Below are 19,872 nucleotides of genomic sequence, written 5' to 3' on the forward strand. Positions count from 1 at the left end.
CTTCTGCTGAAAAGCCCAAAGGAATCGTGGTGATTTAAAGTGGATATACATTTTTGAAAGAGAACCAATATAGTCACTTAGAAAATAGGAAAATGAAAAATAAAACTGGGTTCAACAAGAATGGATTAGCCAGTGCACAAAGTCAAATCTATAGACAGGAACTTCAGGGTGAAAAAGGAAAAAGGATTTTTCAGATGAGAACTGCAACCGGTTGCCGTGGTTTGGAGGCAGTCTAAAGATGTGTTTTATTTGCTCTGTATGATGATCTGCACAAATCTGAGCAAACACTTGAAAACTGTGAGTCTCCATATAAAACCAAAATATCTGTCTCCTTTTGAGAATCTCCTCTTACAGCCCGCATTTCCACTCGGGATCAGTTGGCAGGAGTTTGCTGGAGTCCTTTTCCTCTACAGTCACTGAACTCTTGAGTTCTCCATGTCTCTATCCCTCCCTTTGCTCTGCTCCTCACCCTCTTCACTCATTCACAGGATCTGCCAGGCCCTGCAGGCCTCAGGGTTTGCAGCTTCTACTGACTATACTGCTCAAGGCAGACACGAATGTATTGCCAACCTGATACCAGCCATTTACTGTCATTTTGGGCAACTCAGTGAAGCCAAGTTGCAGAGGCTGGCTCACTGGTAAGACTGCTCTCCTTCTGAAACTCTCACCCCCAATTTTCAATACTTCTCAAGCAGCGGAGAGCTCCCTTCTTAGACCCTGGGCTCCCAGAGCTTTGTGGTCACTTGACTGACTGACAGTATATATGGCAGAAGTGCTGCGTCAGTTTCCAGGCCCAGGCTTAAGGAAATGGCTATTTCCACTCTCCATCTCTTGGGACACTGGCTCTTAGACAGGAGGAAGCACAAGCCAGATTATGAAGAAACCTATGTTGGGAGGACATGGCCAGAACTCACCCTCCAGGATAGTGACTGAACATGTCTTCTTCATCCTAACTGGGCTTCCCCATGGACATGGCTGGAATGGATATGCATGTCCCAACCAAGCTCTGACTCAGTTTCAGATTCATACATGAAATAAATGATCATTGTTGCTGTAAGCCTCTAGGCTTTGGGGTGGTACATGATTCAGCAATCAATAAATAGAAGACTAGTGTAAACACCAACAAGGCTTTCACAGTGGAAGAGTGTGTCTTGGGAAGACGTGCTTCCCCGACACTGGTCCAGGCATGTCTTGTCTCACCTGGCCGATGTGCCTTTGGAACTGCCATGTTCATCACTCGTCCTCCATCCTGAGGTTTGGGGGGAGAGGCAGTGAACCTGCAGATCCCTGACTCCGAAGGGGTGCTGGAGGTCAGACTGTCTGTGTACTCGTTTGTCCCTGCCGTCAACTGCTCGGACGATGTGTCTGAGATGAAGCACTCCGTGATGGTGAACTTGGCATGCCTCAGCTGCTCTTCCATCTTGGCATGCTCGTAGGCCCTGGCCAGTTCTTCATAAGTGGAGGAGGCACTTTCTGTGGAGACCATGCTGCTTCGCGCTCGATCTGTGCCATGAAAAAGAGAAAACAAGATGATGAGTCGTCACTGGGAGTCTGCACTGATCGGGTGGTGACGGGGGCCTGTGGCTGGTTCTCCCCATCACTGGGCAGCCAGGCAGGAGTCCTGGGTCTTTATCTGAGGATTGCCTTTGTCACTGTGAGGCCACCTTCATGAGCCTCAGCCATGTGGCTTCAGGGTTTCAACTGACTTGCTGGAGGCACCTGTCCCCAGTATGGGACATTGCCATAGATCAGTAATACCTCCCCTTGAAACTTCTGCTTTTAGTTAAGACAGCTGGCTTGTTGCTCAATCATGTCTGACTCCTTGGGATTCCATGGACTGTAGCCCACCAGGCTCCTCTGTCCATGGGACTCTCCAGGCAAGAATACTGGAGTGGGTCACCATTTCCTCCTCCAGCAGATCTTCCCGACTCAGGGATCAAACCCATGTCTCCTGCATTGCAGGCGGATTCAAGACAGCTGGGAATGCAATATGCATGAACAGCAGCACCCCTTCCTGCTCCGCAAGTCTTCCTGGGCCACAGTGACACTTTCATTGTCGGGAATGATCTGAGCTCTGTGTTCTACTCCTCTGGCCTCCGTGGGGCAGGAATACAGGCCAATCCTCAGAAATGAACGTGTAACTGCATGGAACTGGTTACTAGGCAGAATCGTAGCTGAACCCTGGGGCACATCCACTGTGTTTGAGGCTCACCCTTTATGGGGACCAGAGACCCTCCAGAAAGGTACATCTTGGGTAAGAGGACGCTCTACATTTTAAACCCACTCAAAAGTTCTGAAGTCACCTCAGTGGAACTCTGAGGTTCTTGTAAGAGAAATAACTGCCACAAAAATAAATGTACGTGGTGATGCTCCACCTCTGGAAGACTATTTTTGAAGTATATCATCCAGAACAAAAGAAAATGAGTATGAAAATTTCCTACAGCTATTAAGTTTAGATAGAATTTCTTTTCAAAATTTTAGATTGGAGGGAGGGTGGGCAACCCAGTGCTATTCTTAGGCTCTGTCTTCCCTCTAGGGTGAGCTCTTGGCGAATGGCACAGACAATCAAGCCCTGTTTCACTGTCAAATGGACCAGCCATGTTCCCCATCCAGGGTACTGTGACCTTGTCATGCAACTCCAAGTTCAGTCTTAATCCCGGAGATGGGAGTGGGCCACACACCCTCAAGGTATAATCGGGGTGATTGTAATCATGGTAGAACACTTAGAAACTTCTGTGTTTCTCTCAGCATGGCAGGAGTGAAGGGCAGAGGGAGCAATGTGAGTCTGAGATTCGAGATGCCTGCAACATAGATTCCTTTGGTTTTGCTTGGCGGACTTTGCTAGACCCTAGATTTGGCCAAGGACGTACAGCTTCATCGGTATCTGTCAGGTCAATGGTCCAGCAAGTTGAAAGTGACCTTGAAAGGGCACAGGTAGGGCCCTGAAACTCAGAGGGTAGTCCTGCTCATTCAGGGAGGAGGAGGCAGTCAGGCCCTACCTGTGTCTTGTGAGGGGCTGACACTGTAGCTGTCACTCTCCTTGTCCATTGAGCCTGCGGCCCTGGGCGTTGGCAGCCTCCAGTCAGTGGTGAGGGTGTGTGTTGAAACGGTGGGGTGGGGTCTGTTGAGGGTCCACTGGCTGGCGTACCGGTTCCTCGCAGTGGGCCCAGCCTTGGCATTCCTCCTGGTGGTGGGATCTGGGAAGAACGAGAACAAAGTCTATGTTTGTCTTTGGGAGGGTGATCAGCTGTGATCAAGGTGTGGAGTGGGGTGCTCCCAATTCAGCTCTATGATCCACTCATGCTGCCTCCAGGAAGCTCTCCCTGATTGCCCTGTCTGGAGCACTGGTTTCCTTTCCCCTAGGGTCTGAAACACTTGTGTGATACTTAAGCACTTAAACAATCCCTGTAGAGAAAAAACATCAGATTTGGACTCAGGAGTTATGAATTTAAGTCTTGCTCTGGGCTCGTAATAGTTTCATGACACCCCTCATATCACTTAAACTTCCTAAGAATCACTACCTTCTGTAAAAGGAGAGAGTTGGACCACGTATGCTCTAATTGGGCTTCCTTGCTGCAGTATTACCTCCAGGTATTCTTGTAGGTTGAACTCTGTCCCCTCAAAGAGATTCATACGTCCACATCCTGAGCTGGTGATTGTATTTAGAAGTAGGGTCACTGCTTTTGCTATTAGTTCAGATGAGGCCAGACTGGAGTAGGGTGCCTTCTGGAGCTAACATAACTGGTGTCCTTACAAGACAAGGAGACAGACAAGGAGGAGAGGGTGATGGAGGTAGAGATCAAGGGCCACAGCTGGATTGAGGAGCTCGGAGACCATCACCACACACTGGGAAGGGGTAAGGAAAGGTCCTCCCCTACCAGCTTCAGAGTGGGTGTGGCCTGCTGACACCTTGATTTTGGACCTGTTGCTAGTGGGACTGTGAGAACATAAATTCTGGTTCTTTAAAGCCACTCAAAAAAAAAAAAAAAAAAAAGCAGTTTGTGACATGTTTTTAACAGCAGCTCTAGGAAAGGAAGCAGGGGAAGCAAGGGTCTCCTGTATAGATTGCTGTCTAATATTAACTCACTGCCTCAAGTATGACTGTTGTTCCTCAACTAAATTGCAATGCTCTAGAGCAGGGGAAGAGGGAAGATCCATTTTTTGTCCAAACATTCTCTTATCCCTTTGCATATGGCAGTATCTCTTCAACGTGATTGTCTGAACTCTGACAAAGACTTGGGTGATTCCATGTGGAGAAAGAACAAAGGGTTCATGCATGTTCGGAGGTTCCGGCTCTGCCATCTTCAGAAACACAGAGATTTATGGACACACAGGCTGAAGCCAGGTGGGTTTCATCATCTCTAAGTCTGGGAACAGAGGCAAGAGGTCAAGTAGGTAGACTGAGTTGTTAGCTCAACTCTTAGCTCAAAGATGGTTCAACAGCACAGAGTGTTGGACACTGGAATTCTGTGGAAAATGGAGAGGCCCAGTTACTGGCATGATTTTTCTGGGGCTCCATCCTGAAGGCAACATAGGGTCCCTCTCCATTTTTGAATTCTCTGCTTTTCAAAGAGGAATTTTAGGCAGTTCTATTTCAAAAATGATCTGGCTACCTCTCTACACTGCCATCTGTGATGACTGCTTATTACTAATGGAGCACTTTCTAAAGAGCAAAAAACAGAGGGACAACCTGTGGCCTGATGACATGGCCTCATAATGCTCCTGAGCTTCCAAGTCTCTGCAGGACAGAGTAAGGGCATACATCCTGGGGTCATCCAAAATTAACTGAGAGCCCGCCGTGATCTCTGGACACAGACTACCTTGGATGAATAGGATGAATACGTGCAGCCCAGAGTCACTTTACATTTGAGGCGATGGAAGCTCAGAGAGAAGTGATACAGCTATTAAGTGATAAGAACAGAACTTAAGACCCCACCTGTCAGTCCAAGACTGCCCATTACTTGGCCAAGCATGTCCTCAGCCAGACTCCTAAGAGTCAGCCACTGTGTCTGTGTGACACCAGCTCGTTTATAATTCCATGCTGGGTCATGGGGCATGACACTTGAGAGCGGTGAAATGACTTTCTTTTAAAATGATGTATGGCAAACCCAATACAATATTGTAAAGTAATTCACCTCTAATTAAAATAAATACGTTTAAATTAAAAAAAATAAAGTGGGGGATTTTCCTTTTTGCCAGTTTCCAGTTATCAAACTTGGAATCTAATCCATCATTCTACAACATTGCAGAGAAGCATAAAGATGGCAGCTCGGTCGATATATTTTAAGATTTCCTGGATCATCAAAATGCTCCGTCTTGGTGCATAATTCTCTGAGGCATTGATTTTCAGACACATTTCATCCGTTACTTGCAAAATTCCACAGACGACTTTATTGGAGGATTTGGGGGACCTTGATTAGAATGTAAATGAGTTATGCTGGAGCGCCAAGCTCTCTGGACAGAAAGGTATGAATGATAATTGGGTTTCTCTGCCTAAATGCTAGGAGAGAGGTCCTCAAAGAGACAGAAAAATCTTCTCCTGGGTAGGAGGCTGCATGTCTCCTAGGCACTGTCAACGTGATAAGTGGAGCTTAAATAGTGGAGCTTGTTATTTAAATGCTAATGAATCTTTTCCAGAAAATTACCCAGTCCCTTACATAAGTTTTGAGGGTTCTTATTTTTATTCTTTAAACTGCTTGTTGGTGCAGCTACGGATCAGGTTTACTCCTAGTGTGGATGCTTATGGAAAAAGGGGTCAGATTGAGAGTCTCACTTCCAGGACACAATTTCCTCAAACTCCCCAAACCCCACACCTGTGAGCTTCCTCCTGCCAAGCTCACCCACCAACAGTGGGCCAGAGATAAACCTTCACTCCCACAGACCACTTTCACCAGTGAGATCACTCTATCTGGAAAGTTCCATGGTCACGTTGCACTATTCAAGCAGGTCTTTTCCAGTTAATTTTGTTCATTATCACTTTTTTTTTTTTTGCTAGATGAAGACAGCTTTACCAGTGGCCTGATAATATTGGGAATATAGGTCATGATATTACTTTTTGAACTGCAGTTTGTCCTGCTCTAAGCAAGCATCCTATGGGCAAATTTGTCTCTGTATACTACAGAGAATACTACTCTGTAGAATACTACAGAGGGGTTGACACATTTTTTAATCATCAGGTTTTCTGACCTGAACTGAACTTTTCTGTAAGATAGTTTCTAAGGTAACAAAAACCTTACTTGGGTTCCACTCAGTAATCTCCTTCGTACATCTTCCTAGTTAATCTATTAACCAAATAAATGTTGGGGTTTACTGCCTCTGCATGGAAAGTAGTTTATCTGGGACCTCAACATTATAAATAAATTCCAGTGATGAGGTACCATGCTTGCTAAGCAATCAATGATAGGGTGTAAGTGATATAAATAACTCTTGGCCTTTCAACATAAGGTCTGAACTGGAATTATTAAGCTTCTGCCCATTGAATCAAATTATTTTAATTATCTTGAACTTGGGATAAGAGAGGATTTGGCGGATAATAGGGTTATAAAACATGCCATGTGGACTGCAATTGTGGGATTAATCGGCTTTTACTCCCTGCCACTGGTTTTTGTCTCTTTCCGATGCTGAGGCCTCGGCTTTGTAGGATGAATCTACCAGTTGTCTCATAGAGAGGATGGAATGAGGAGGGGGCTGAATATTCCTATCATTTAATGAATAAATATTTATGATTCACACACTAGATTCTTCATCCCCATCAGGTACTTTTCCACTGTATGTTGAGTACCAGCATAGGTGAGGGAGTGTGGCACATTTTTTTTTTTTTTAGTCACAACAGGAAAGATTCAATCCATGTTGTAAAGTCTTCTTATTTTATATATATATATGGGAAGTGACTTTCCTTCCTAGAGGTCCTATTGGAAGCATCGTCTCTGCTTAGAGGCAGTGTAGAGGGGTTGAGAGTGGGGTTTGGGGGTGAGCTCCTCTGAGACTGGTCCAGCATTACTCCTTGAGGGCTGTGACCTCATCAAGTACCCACTGCCTTCCTCTCTGGGACTAGGGTGATGACCTCACCCACCATCAACACTGTCGAGAGATGTGAGTGAGATTAACCAGCTAGTGAACTGCAGGCATGTGGGAGGAATCAACCAACCTGTGACTGAACCCATGATTCCTGAGTGACAAACACTTGACCAGGGATGGAGAGCATCCTGTCTAATGAAGATGATGATGGGAAATTTGGTAGGTGGACCAGGAAGACTAGAAATTCACTTTAGAGAACTTGACAGGAAATAGCCATGAAAAATCACAGAACTAGATGTCGGACAGGGGAGCCTAGGTTGTTGCCAGGGGTCACAAAGAATTGGACACAACTTAGCAATGGAACAAAAACAACAGCATAAGATGCCGGAGAATGCCAGGAATGCAGAAAGGCATCGACTGGTAGTAACTAGGGGAGACAGAGGTGAGGGGTGCAGGGGGACATGTCTTATTTGACTACCAGTCCAGCCCTGCATGTGCCTGAGCTGCTTGGTGAATACTCTTTGCATGAAAGAATGAGTGACATTGGATGCATGATGTCCAGGTAAATATGACAAAACAAACCCGGGTGATAGCTTACAGTGATCACACATCTTTGTACCCTTGCACTCTTGTAAGTAAAAAAGTGTATTCAGGTTTCCCAAAGTAATAAGAACTCTGGAGAAAAAGAAAGTGTTACTTGTTCAGTTGCGACTCTAGGGACTGTAGCCTCCTAGGTTCCTCTGTCCATGGAATTCTCCAGGCAAGACTACTGGAGTGGAATGTCATGTCCTTCACCAGGGAATCTTCCCAACCCAGGGATCGAGCCCAGGTCTTCTGCATTGCAGGTAGATTCTTTACCATTCGAGCTACCTTCAGTTCAGCTCAGTTCACTTGCTCAGTCGTGTCTGACTCTTTGTGACCACATGAATCGCAGCACGCCAGGCCTCCCTGTCCATCACCAACTCTTGGAGTTTACTCAGACTCACGTCCATCGAGTCAGTGATGCTATCCAGTCATTTCATCCTCTGTCATCCCCTCCTACTCCTGCCCCCAATCCCTCCCAGCATCAGAATCTTTTCCAATGAGTCAACTCTTCGCATGAGGTGGCCAAAGTATTGGAGTTTCAGCTTTAGCATCAGTCCTTCCAATGAACACCCAGGGCTGATCTCCTTCAGAATGGATTGGTTGGATCTCCTTGCAGTCCAAGGGACTCTCAAGAGTCTTCTCCAACACCACAGTTCAAAAGCATCAATTCTTTGACACTCAGCTTTCTTTATAGTCCAACTCTCATATCCATACATGACTACTAGAAAAACCAGTAGTCTAGCTTTGACTAGACGGACCTTGTTGGCAAAGTAATGCCTCTGCTTTTTAATATGCTGTCTAGGTTGGGCATAACTTTTCTTCCAAGGAGCAAGCATCTTTTAATTTCATGGCTGCAGTCACCATCTGCAGTGATTCTAGAACCCCCAAAAATAAAGTCTTCCACTATTTCCATCGTTTCCCATCTAGTTGCCACGAATTGATGGGACCAGATGCCATGATCTTAGTTTTCTGAATGCTGAGTTTTAAACCAGCTTTTTCACTCTACTCTTTCACTTTCATCAAGAGACTCTTTAGTTCCTCTTTACTTTCTGCCATATCTGAGGTTATTGATATTTCTCTGGTGATCTTGATTCCAGCTTGTGTTTCATCCAGCCCAGTATGTCTCATGATGTACTCTGCATGTAAGTTAAATAAGCAGGGTGACAATATACAGCCTTGACGGACTCCTTTCCCAATCTGGAACCAGTCTGTTGTTCCATGTCCAGTTCTAACTGTTGCTTCTTGGCCTGCATACAGGTTTATCAAGAGGCAGGTCAGGTGGTCTGGTATTCCCATCTCTTTCAGAATTTTCCACAGTTTCTTGTGATCCACACAGTCAAAGGCTTTGGCATAGTCAACAAAGAAGAAGTACATGTTTTTCTGGAACTCTCTTGCTTTGTCAATGATCCAACAGATGTTAGAAATTTGATCTCTGGTTCCTCTGCCTTTTATAAATCCAGCTTGAACATCTGAAAGTTCATGGCTCATGTATTGCTGAAGCCTGGCTTGGAGAATTTTGAGCATTACTCTACTAGCATGTGAGATGAGTGCAATTGTGCGGTAGTTTGAACATTCTTTGGCATTGCCTTTCTTTGGGATTGGAATGAAAACTGACCTTTTCCAGTCCTGTGGCCACTGCTGAGTTTTCCAAATTTTCTGGCATATTGAGTGCAGCACTTTCACAGCATCATCTTTTAGGATTTGAAGTAGCTCAACTGGAAATCCATTACCTCCACTAGCTTTGTTCGTAGTGATGCTTCCTAAGGCCCACTACACTTCACATTCCAGGATGTCTGGCTCTAGGTAAATGATCCCACCATCGTGGTTATCTGGGTCGTGATGATCTTTTTTGTATAATTCTGTGTATTCTTGCCACCTCTTCTTAATATCTTCTGCCTCTGTTAGGTCCATACCATTTCTGTCCTTTATTCTGCCCATCTTCACATGAAATGTTCCGTTGGTACCTCTGATTTTCTTGAAGTGATCTCTAGTCTTTCCCATTCTATTGTTTTCCTCTGTTTCTTTTCATTGATCACTGAGGAAGACTTACTGATAAATGCAAAATGCTTTCATTCCTTGTTTCACATTGACTTCCTCCACTCAGAGGAAGTGAAAGTCTTTCTGTACCTTACGATGCACCCCCATCCCTGAGCACTGGGCCACATGTGAAGTAACTAACATCTTCACAAATTCTTCTGAGTTGAATGAAGGAATCCTTAATGCTCCCTCACTGTGCCTACACCGTGAAAGCCATGAGGCCATGAGAGACACCACTGTGCCCCTTCCACCAGCTTCCACATCGCCCCTTCCACCAGCCTCTTGCCTGCCACTGCCCTCTCACTTGGCGGAGCTTCTGCTAGTGCCTCTGATGCAGGTTTGTGTGGATATTCTGAAAGCCGTCAGGTCAGCCTTCCCTCCTCTTGGGCTGACTGAGCAGCTAGCAGGCCCCCTGTGCCTTAGTTGCACTGTCCTCCTCTCCGGTCGTAACCTTTGATGCCCAGCCCTTGTGCATCTCTGCCAGTTGAGCATTGACAGGGAGCTGGAAATGCTGGTTCTTTTCTCCTGGTGAGCAGGGAGGATGCTGTGCCACGAGCCTGACAGGCTTGGGGCTCCTGCACCACAGAGCCATGGTAGATACCTCCTCTGCACTCCAGGTTCACATCTAACACGTGGGGAAGTGTTTCTCAAGAATCAGTCCAGACAATCAGCGTCAGAATCACCCAGAGTGGTTGTTATAATGTAGAGTCCCTGGCTCCACCCTAGACAAAGCAGCTCAGAATCCCTGGGGGTGGAGGCCTGGAATGAGTATTTTAAACTGGCACCCGGGGTCATTCTGATGCATACGGAAGACTGGGAGCCACTTCCTGGGGCAACGTCCTGTGTCCCGTCCCTCTTTCCTACCCTCCTCCTCAGGTCTCCATTAACAAGGACTTGCTGAGACCAGGGATCCACGAATGGAAGTCCCTGGGGTCTACAACCTTTCTGGGGCTGAAGAGCCCTAAGTTAAAAAGCCCTAGAAAAGGCAGAGGAACCAGAGATAAAATTGCCAACATCTGCTGGATCATGGAAAAAGCAAGGGAGTTCCAGAAAAACATCTATTTCTGCTTTGTTGACTATGCCAAAGCCTTTGACTGTGTGGATCACAAGAAACTGTGGAAAATTCTGAAAGAGATGGGAATACCAGACCACCTGACCTGCCTCTTGAGAAATCTGTACACAGGCCAAGAAACAACAGTTAGACCTGGACATGGAACAAGAGACTGGTTCCAAATTGGGAAAGGAGTCCATCAAGGCTGTATATTGCCACCCTGCTTATTTAACTTACATGCAGAGTACATCATGAGACATACTGGGCTGGATGAAACACAAGCTGGAATCAAGATCACCAGAGAAATATCAATAACATCAGATATGCAGATGACACCATCCTTATGGCAGAAAGCATAGAAGAACTAAAGAGCCTCTTGATGAAAGTGAAAGAGGAGAGTGAAAAAGCTGGCTTAAAACTCAACATTCAGAAAACTAAGATCATGGCATCTGGTCCCATCAATTCGTGGCAACTAGATGAGAAACAATGGAAATAGTGGAAGACTTTATTTTTGGGGGTTCTAGAATCACTGCAGATGGTGACTGCAGCCATGAAATTAAAAGATGCTTGCTCCTTGGAAGAAAAGTTATGCCCAACCTAGACAGCATATTAAAAAGCAGAGGCATTACTTTGCCAACAAAGGTCCGTCTAGTCAAAGCTAGACTACTGGTTTTTCTAGTAGTCATGTATGGATATGAGAGTTGGACTATAAAGAAAGCTGAGTGTCAAAGAATTGATGCTTTTGAACTGTGGTGTTGGAGAGGGCTCTTGAGAGTCCCTTGGACTGCAAGGAGGTCCAACCAGTCCATCCTAAAGGAAATCAGTCCTGAATATTCATTGGAAGAACTAATGCTGAAGCTGAAACTCCAATACTTTGGAGCTGAAACTCCAATACTTTCACCTGGTGTGAAGAACTGACCCATTGGAAAAGACCCTGATGCTGGGAAAGATTGAGGGCAGGAGGAGAAGGGAAAGACAGAGGATGAGATTGTTGGATGGCGTCACCAACTCAATGGACGTGAGTTTGAATAGACTCTGGGAGTTGATGATGGACAAGCAGGCCTGGCATGCTACAGTCCATGGAGTCACAAAGAGTTGTACACGACTGAGCAACTGGACTGACTGAAGTGGTTCAGAAAGCTGTCCATGCAGTGTAGAGTCCTGAAGTCGCCAGAAGCAGGCTAGGGAGGATTGTGATGGAAAAGTTTGTAGCTGGGGAAAATGTCAAGGACCCAAGAGCAATTTTTAAAAGCAAGTCTCTTAGTCCTAAATATTTCTTCACAAAGCTGATCCTCACTCATGTCTTCAGAAAGTACTCATATCATCAGAGAAGGAAGGATGTGAGGTGACATAGAGAGGAGGAATCAAAGACTCTTCTAGAATGTTCTTGAAAATATTTTTTTCAAGTGAATTTTAGTAACAGCTAGCACTGTTTTCCTGCATAGTGTGATGTTATTTAGGAATCAACCAGTTTGCTTCATGAAGCTCAGTACATTTCACAAATGCTTTACAAGTCAGACATTATAAAAAATAGCTTTTTACATTGTAATATTTATTTTTCTAATTATAGCACTCTACTTGGAGAATGTAAATTTCTGCAAAGAGAGTGATTAATGATTTAAAAGCTAGACATCAAAGCTTCTGCAAAGATAGTAATCGGGGCATCCAAACAATTTCAATTATGAAGGAACCAGAATATCTAATTAATAAGCTTTAGATACATACTAGGGGATTTAATTTCATTGCAGTAATTAATTTCCATATAACATGAAGTCAAATATTAATAATTAAACCAAACACAATCCCTATATTAAACAGAATTATGTTTTTTTCAAACAGTGGTTCAGGAGAAAAGCATAAGCTTGGAGGACAGACAGACCCACAGCTCAATCTGGGTTTTTCTATACAGTATGTGTACAATTTGGGGCTGTTTCCTCACTCATAAAATGGGGGCTCTGAGAGCTGCTGTGTAAGTAGCTACCTTGCAGGGTTGTTGTAAAGATAAAAATATGACATCAATCTTTTTATCCCAACCCTAGCACAGAGCAGATGCTCACTAAGGTTAGCCAATTTCTTCTTTCCCTGTGTTGTCTAAATTAAAAAAAAAATTAATAAGTTGACCTGAAATTTCTAACACTTTCATAGTAAACCAAGAGTTGCTGGCTTTAGTTGATATAACTTTTTAAAGATTTCCTTGATTTGGAGCATTTTTAAAGCTTTTGTTAAGTCTGTTACATTATTGTTTCTGTTTTATATTTTGGATATTTAGCCACAAGGCATGTAGAATCTTAGCTCCCCGACCAGGAATCACATCTGCACCCCTGCACTGGAATGCATAGTCTTAACCCCTGGACCACAAAGGAAGTCCCTCAGCCGACACAATTTTAATGACAGCTAAGATCAAACAATACAACTCAGTCTCCCAGTCAAAGACATCATTACACATATCTGTTTGTTAGGCAGAGCATTAAGAAGCCCCACGCTTTACTGCATAGGGATGGACCACGGATGCCTTCTCAGCACTGACCACACCTACACGGTTTAAATGATGTTTGACCCACTCACTCGTTCCTGGCCGAGCGTCTGAAACATCCACTAAGGGCCCCGTGGCCTGCGACACCGATTGGTAATGGACCGTGTGCGTCACTGTCAGGGACTTCTGTTTCGCCGCCTCTCCGAAGTCAGCATCCGTCAACAGGACTGTGGAGCGATCGTCTGCAGAACAGTGGAGATACAGGAAATCAGACACGGTTATCCCCAGTTAGGGACTTCCTGGCCACCTCTCTCCTTAGTACTTGCATGATTATTATTATTTTTTTAATTTTAAAATTTTCATGGAAGTATAAATTCTTTACAATGTTGTTAGTTTCTGCTGTACCGTGAAGCATACAGTGAAGTGAAGCTACATGTATACATATATCTCCTCCCTCTTGGACCTCCGTCCCATCACCCCATCCCACCCCTCTGCGTCATCGCAGAGCAGTGAGCTGAGCTTCCCGTGCTGCACAGCAGGCTCCTACTAGCTGTCTATCTTACACTTGGCAGTGTGTGTATGTCAATCCTGCTCTCCCAGTCTGTCCCACCCTCCCCTTCCCGACTCTGTGTCTACATGTCTGTTCTTTATGCCTGGCTCTCTACTCCTTCCCTGGAAATAGGCTCATCTGTACCATTCCCCGCTGCACCCCCCTCCCCAGATTCCACTTTATTGTTAATAGCAACAGCAACAAGAACCTCATCTCAACCAGCAAAAACAAAAAAATATTCAAGCACTGAATTAGAATGACTCTAGGATGCAAAAAATAGGTTTTCCTACTTTAAGGAGCATGTCTTAAAGAGAATGACCATGGAGAAAGGCTTCCTTTCTCTCCTGGTTTCTTCTCATTAAGCACACACTGATCTGGGGATGCCTATAGGGTGGCTGTCCACTTAACAGAGTTTGGGGTTTATGTGTTTGTCAAAAGCTCGCCTGAGACACCACCAGCCTTGTCAGTATTGCAGAGGAATGGGGCTGCTATTGTAAATAAGCTCTGTTTGTGGTACAAGAAAAAGTGCTCTGTGGTGGTCTGTCCTGGGGTGATGGTGAATGTTCAGGATGGGTGTGGGGGGAGGGGAAGAGAAGGGCCAGTCTTCTTGGTGTCCTGATTCCTTGATTTTGGGGAAATCAAAACTGTTCTGGGGAATATGCCTTGCCTTCCCACGTCTCCCGAGCTCCAGGGACTCTCACGCATTCTGTAATTGACTTCTCAAAATGACTCACTTCCCAGATCCTACTGGTTCAGACACTTGAAGGTTAGGGAAGCCCGGACACAGATGGATTCAGAGCATTTCATGCTTTGGGAGGAGGGGCAGGTGGTCAGGATGTGTGTCACTGGTGGTCTGTCTCAGATTTTCATTACTTTGTTGTGGTAATAATTTTCTCATTTTCCTAAGAGTTTTTTTTTTCACTTCGAGGGATATTTTGACTAGGGTATTTGGATTTTTCATACATTTTCAGGTACCGTGGGTTGGAGTGATGTTCCTATGCATTTATTAGTCAGCCAGGACCATGTCGCAGCAGCCTCGACATGGAATGGTAATGGGAAAGTCATAAACAACACAGCTAGACGTCTGTGTCCAAAAAAGGCTCTGAACAGAATGAACCTTACAAAAATCAAATTACTCAGGCTCTGGCAGGAGGGGAAAACCTCTTGAAGTCAGAATAAGATTTCTTGGCAGAAAAACCTCGGAAGGACTGCCAGGAGGTTGGTGGCACCCAGCGTGCGGCGTAGCCAGGCTGGTGCTGCAACGGGAGCCAGGACTCAGCAGCCACCCCTCCACCCTCTAACAGGCTGCCTTCCCCCGGAGACAGGTTCTTACGACTGGACCGGCACCAGAGGCCCCACACCTACCTCTGTTTAGATCCCCAACACTGTGCTATGGCTTCTAGCACACAGACCTGCTTAGATCACACAGAGGACCTGCAGGGCTGGGGCATTTCAAGTGCCTGTCTGTTTTTGAGGTTGGCCATCCATTCCAGCTAGAAATTAATGGCACTCCCATATCAGATCCTTGTAGGCAGAGCCCAGAGCGCTTGAAAGCATCACGTCTCTACATCCCCAATAATTAGAAAACGCCATCGACCAACTGTCAGGTGCCACTGGGAGGTAAACGACTCTTGGTGATGGATGATCCTGCCACAATTATGGTGCATCTCGGGCGAAGGGTCATTGCTGTGTACAGAAGCGACAGGCAGACTTTTCTCTGCTGTTGGGTCGGCAGTGACCAGCTACTGGGAGTTGACACACCACTCCCAGGATCCGCCCAGTGACCTATTTTATCAGCCGGAGGTAAAATTATTAAGTCTAGTGAGGAATAGTTAGCAAATGTCGTAATTGTATTATAAAGTCAAAGGAGTTACAGTTTCATTTCTGAACTGATGTTTGAAAGGAAATCTTAGGGATTTGCCTTAAATTTAATTTTTATTTTATCTTGGAGTATAGTTGATTTATAATAGCTAGCTTCAGGTGTACAGCAAAGTGATTTACTTATATACACATATCTACTCCTTTTCAGATTCTTTTCCTGTGAGGGTAATTACAGAGTTATGAGCAGTTGCCTGTGCTATATAGTAGGCCCTTGTTAATTATCTATTTTAAGGAAATCTTAGTTTTAGAGCTCAATTCCCTAGGTTTGATAAAAGAGATTCCATATAGGAAAGGTCATGAGAAGCCACACACGGAGCCTTGCCTGATCTGAGCCAACGGATGAAATCTCAGGTACTTCAGGATGGGTCCTCAGACAACATGGCAGTATTTGATTGAGGGCCACCACCTTGGACTTGACCAAGCTGTGTTAAGTGCTGTTATTCCTGAAGCAACCTTGAATCCAGCAACGGCAGCCCAGGCCTCAGAATTAGGAGCCACGAGGTTAGATATTTCTGCTCTTCTATTAGAGACAATACAGGGCAGGGTGGGGACAAGGGGCTCTGGAGGGTTCTGGCCTGTTAAAACTGTCTTCCTGGCAGGAGGGATCAAGGGTCCATGCCAGGAGGTGGGTCGCTTTAGTCAAACCACAGAGAAGGGTTGTCCTGGGATGGAATGCCAACAAACATCTTCCAGAACAAACACAGAGTGAAGTTTGAAAAGGGGCAGCCTAGGAAACTTGCCACAGAGTCTGTTTCCATGGATGCCAGCGGGGTCCAGCCATACTTCTAAGGCAAGGGGTTCTGGGAGGTAGCCTTGTTGATATGGAAGCAGGTGACACCCACTGAAGGTGAGGCAGGGGGCCAGGAGGTGGCTCTGCTCTGGTTCTGCTCCTGTCTGTGTGACCTTCAAGCTACAGAACTTCTCAACCTCCCTGTTCCTAAGGAGTTTTCCTATGTGCATTGAGAGGAATGAGTTAAATAATGCACATAAAGTACATATGAAGGATGAGATGTTTAAAGAGATCTTAGTTATTCTTATTGTTGTTTAGTGACCGAGACATGTTCAACTCTCTGTGACCCCATGGACTGTAGCCCACCAGGCTCCTCTGTCCATGAGATTTCCCAGGCAAGAATACTGGAGTGGGCTGCCATTTCCTTCTCCAGGGGATCTTCCTGACCCAGGGATCAAACCCACATCTCCTGTGTCTCCTGCACTGGCAGGCGGATTCTTTACCACTAGCACCACCTGGGAAGCCCAAGGATTTAATAGCCATATTTAAACAACCCAGGATAATTGGGATGCTCTAAGGACAATGGCACCCCACTCCAGTACTTTTGCCTGGAAAATCCCATGGACGGAGGAGCCTGGTAGGCTGCAGTCCATGGGGTCACTAAGAGTCGGACACGGCTGAGCAACTTCACTTTCACTTTTCACTTTCATGCACTGGAGAAGGAAATGGCAACCCACTCGAGTGTTCTTGCCTGGAGAATCCCAGAGACACTGGAGCCTGGTGGGCTGCCGTCTATGGGGTCGCACAGAGTCAGAAACGACTGAAGCGACTTAGCAGACTTAGCAGCAAGGATCAAGGCAACCCACTCCAGTATTCTTGCCTCGAGAATCCCATGGACAGAGGAGCCTGGTGGGCTACAGCCCATAGGGTTGCAAAGAGTCAGACACGTCTGAGTGACACAAGGACCTAACCAGTAAACTTCAGAAGGGAGCCTCATGTGTTTAGGGAGACTCTAGGGGCAAGATCAGGGGCTCGACTTGTTTGCCCATATTTCCCTGTTCTCTCTGTATGCTTAGTCATGTCCATCTCTATTGTGACCCCATGGACTGTAGCCTGCCAGGCTCCTCTGGTCATGGAATTTTCCAGGCAAGAATACTGGAGTGTGTTGCCATTTCCTTTTCCAGGGGATCTTCCCAACTCAGGGATTGAAACTGGGGATTCTTTACCACTGAGCCACCAGGGAAGCCCAGCGAGCTCTTAATAAATGTTAGCTATTCTTCTGATGCAGCAATGGAACTATGAGGCGTCTGATTCTGGAATAAATAGAACCATCTAAGCAGGCTGCGTGGACCGAGGACTTAGAGTAGAAAAAGGCCAGAAGGAGTCGAGACACCTGGGTTCAGGGCAGACAGGGGCTGAAGTTCTGCAGGTGTCTGTTTGTGATCATGGAATGGGGGAACTGGGACTTTCCCAAATCCATGAGAAAGAGACCATCACAGGATATCTATGGTGTGCCAAGGGATGGAGAAAGATGCCCTGTGCGAAGACATTTGCAGAATTTAAACGTTTTCTTTAATAAAGTCCTTAGTGGAGTTGAGGAGGAGCTCAGAAAGTGGGTTTCCAAGATGGGGTCTTAGTGTGCAGCCTGTCGTGGCTTGCTTGATTACAGATGTTCTTTCTTTGGAGTGGCATTGACAGCCTCTCAAGGAAAGATCGAACTTGGGTCACAGCTGGGGTTCTCTCAGGTGAACTCTGTGGTTTATCTAAGTTCATTTCCCCCATATTTGCTGGTACATATTATTCTCAATAACAGTTGTCTATCCACTAACTTGTTTGTTCATGTAACATTCAAGATGTTCCCATATCTAGTATTTTCAGTGGCTCAGGGTTTAGGCAGAGAGGGCATGGCTGTAGCAGCCACATTGTGTAAAGCAGCAAACAGGACACCTTACCAATGGTCTCCATTGTGTCTCTCTCTTCAATCAAGAGCTGAGCCCTGGGTATGTCAATATGCATCCTCAGGGTTTGCTGCTGCTTGCTCAAGGTGTCTGAAGTCCGGGTATTTTTACTGGGAATAAAATAAGGGGGATACATTAATGAATTTGTTCAGTGTTACATTAGGTACACCAACTAGACTTATTATCTAATTACGTGAATGCTGGTGGGGAGGGGAGGGAAAGGAGCACATGATGGTTTTTTCTCCTTCATGCAAATGATATTTATTAATATGCAAATGATATTTATTAATATTAAGTTTCAGCAGTCAGTTGTGAGGTTCAGAAAATATCAACTGTCAGTAGAGGCTGATTCTACAACTATTAGTAGAAACTTACTTTGGAATTTCCCATTTCTTGTGTAAAAACCAAACAAAATATACATACAGAAACATTCTTAAATCAACAACATTTTCATTGGTTAGACATGTAATATTCTAAAGATGGCAAGGGGGAAAACATGTGTACTGGTTATTCCCTGGATGGGGTTTTACTGGTGAATTTGTTTTCTACCTGGAGTCACTTTTTTTGTTGTTCTAGTAACAAATCATAAACCTTGTTAGCTTTCCTGACAATAGTTTAGTTTTCTGAATCCAATTACATTTTAGAAGAGAAAAAAAAAAGCAATTACTATAAGAATTTATCTCAAAATTTGTGTACCAGAAAATTGCTCTTAGAGTGAGCTGTCTTCTGAAAGTAAATGAAAATAGGCAGTAAAGCTGCATGGTGTAATCAAGTTCAGTTACAGCTCATAGTGAAAAAAAAAAAAAATCTGTATGTTGGACAAAAATACAAAAAAGTCAATAAAAGCTTTAATTGGCAATCCACATTAGAAAAATGGTTGTTCAATCTTTACAGAATTATAAGAATCAAGTAGATTTAAAAATATATTCTGAAATACCCTCCAGAAAGTAGCAACCAGTCAGTTAATTAAATCAATGTGATAATCTATGGTGTCCCTAAATCTAGCTCATTTACTGCCAAATTCTGTTTTGAGAGATTTGTGGTGCTTGGCACACTCTTGATGGTTTACCCGCTGTTAATTACACGTAATAGGGGACAATAAAGGTGCATCTGTACTGAAATCTCAAATGCTTTTAGCTTCAACCAACCATTCACCAGGAGTCCCAGATTCTTCCTCGACCATGAGGACTCATCCGCTCTTGAACCATGTGGTTGATGAATGTTAATAATCCGAAGGTCAAATTCACTCAAGAAGCCCTTTACATGTTTGCATTCAGAGGTCCATGTTAATATTCTGAATATTTTACAATGGCTCTTTCTTCCTTTGGGTGTAAACAAAACAGCGCATGAAAACAGCTGCTTTGAAAGGGGCAGCAGCCCTCCTAGGACTTGATCTTGAACCAGATTTTTTCCTCTTCAGATGAGTAACTGGGTTATGTAGCTAGACCATGCTAATTACGCAGAGCCCAAATTCAAACGTTTTGGCCTGAATTTTTCGCACGGTCTATAAACGGTTTTAAATTATTTACCTAACCAAGTTCTCACTTTATTTGTGTGTATATTTAAAGCAAAGATTCAGATCCTTGTACA

At 44.8% G+C, this 19,872-nt stretch overlaps 1 protein-coding gene across 1 annotated transcript in view; it reads right to left on the reverse strand.

Annotated features, from left to right (window-relative positions):
* Positions 1–19,872, reverse strand: part of DSCAM (DS cell adhesion molecule) — an 827,097-nt gene that overhangs the window by 17,759 nt on the left and 789,466 nt on the right. The window contains exons 30-33 of the mRNA XM_042237343.2: positions 18,277–18,392; positions 13,256–13,405; positions 3,000–3,197; positions 1,201–1,503 (exon numbers count right to left, since the gene is read on the reverse strand). Of these exons, the coding sequence (XP_042093277.2) occupies positions 1,201–1,503; positions 3,000–3,197; positions 13,256–13,405; positions 18,277–18,392 (767 nt within the window). The remainder of the gene's footprint in view (positions 1–1,200; positions 1,504–2,999; positions 3,198–13,255; positions 13,406–18,276; positions 18,393–19,872) is intronic.

Source organism: Ovis aries, chromosome 1 (assembly GCF_016772045.2).
Source record: "Ovis aries strain OAR_USU_Benz2616 breed Rambouillet chromosome 1, ARS-UI_Ramb_v3.0, whole genome shotgun sequence".
Classification (NCBI taxonomy): domain Eukaryota; kingdom Metazoa; phylum Chordata; class Mammalia; order Artiodactyla; family Bovidae; genus Ovis; species Ovis aries.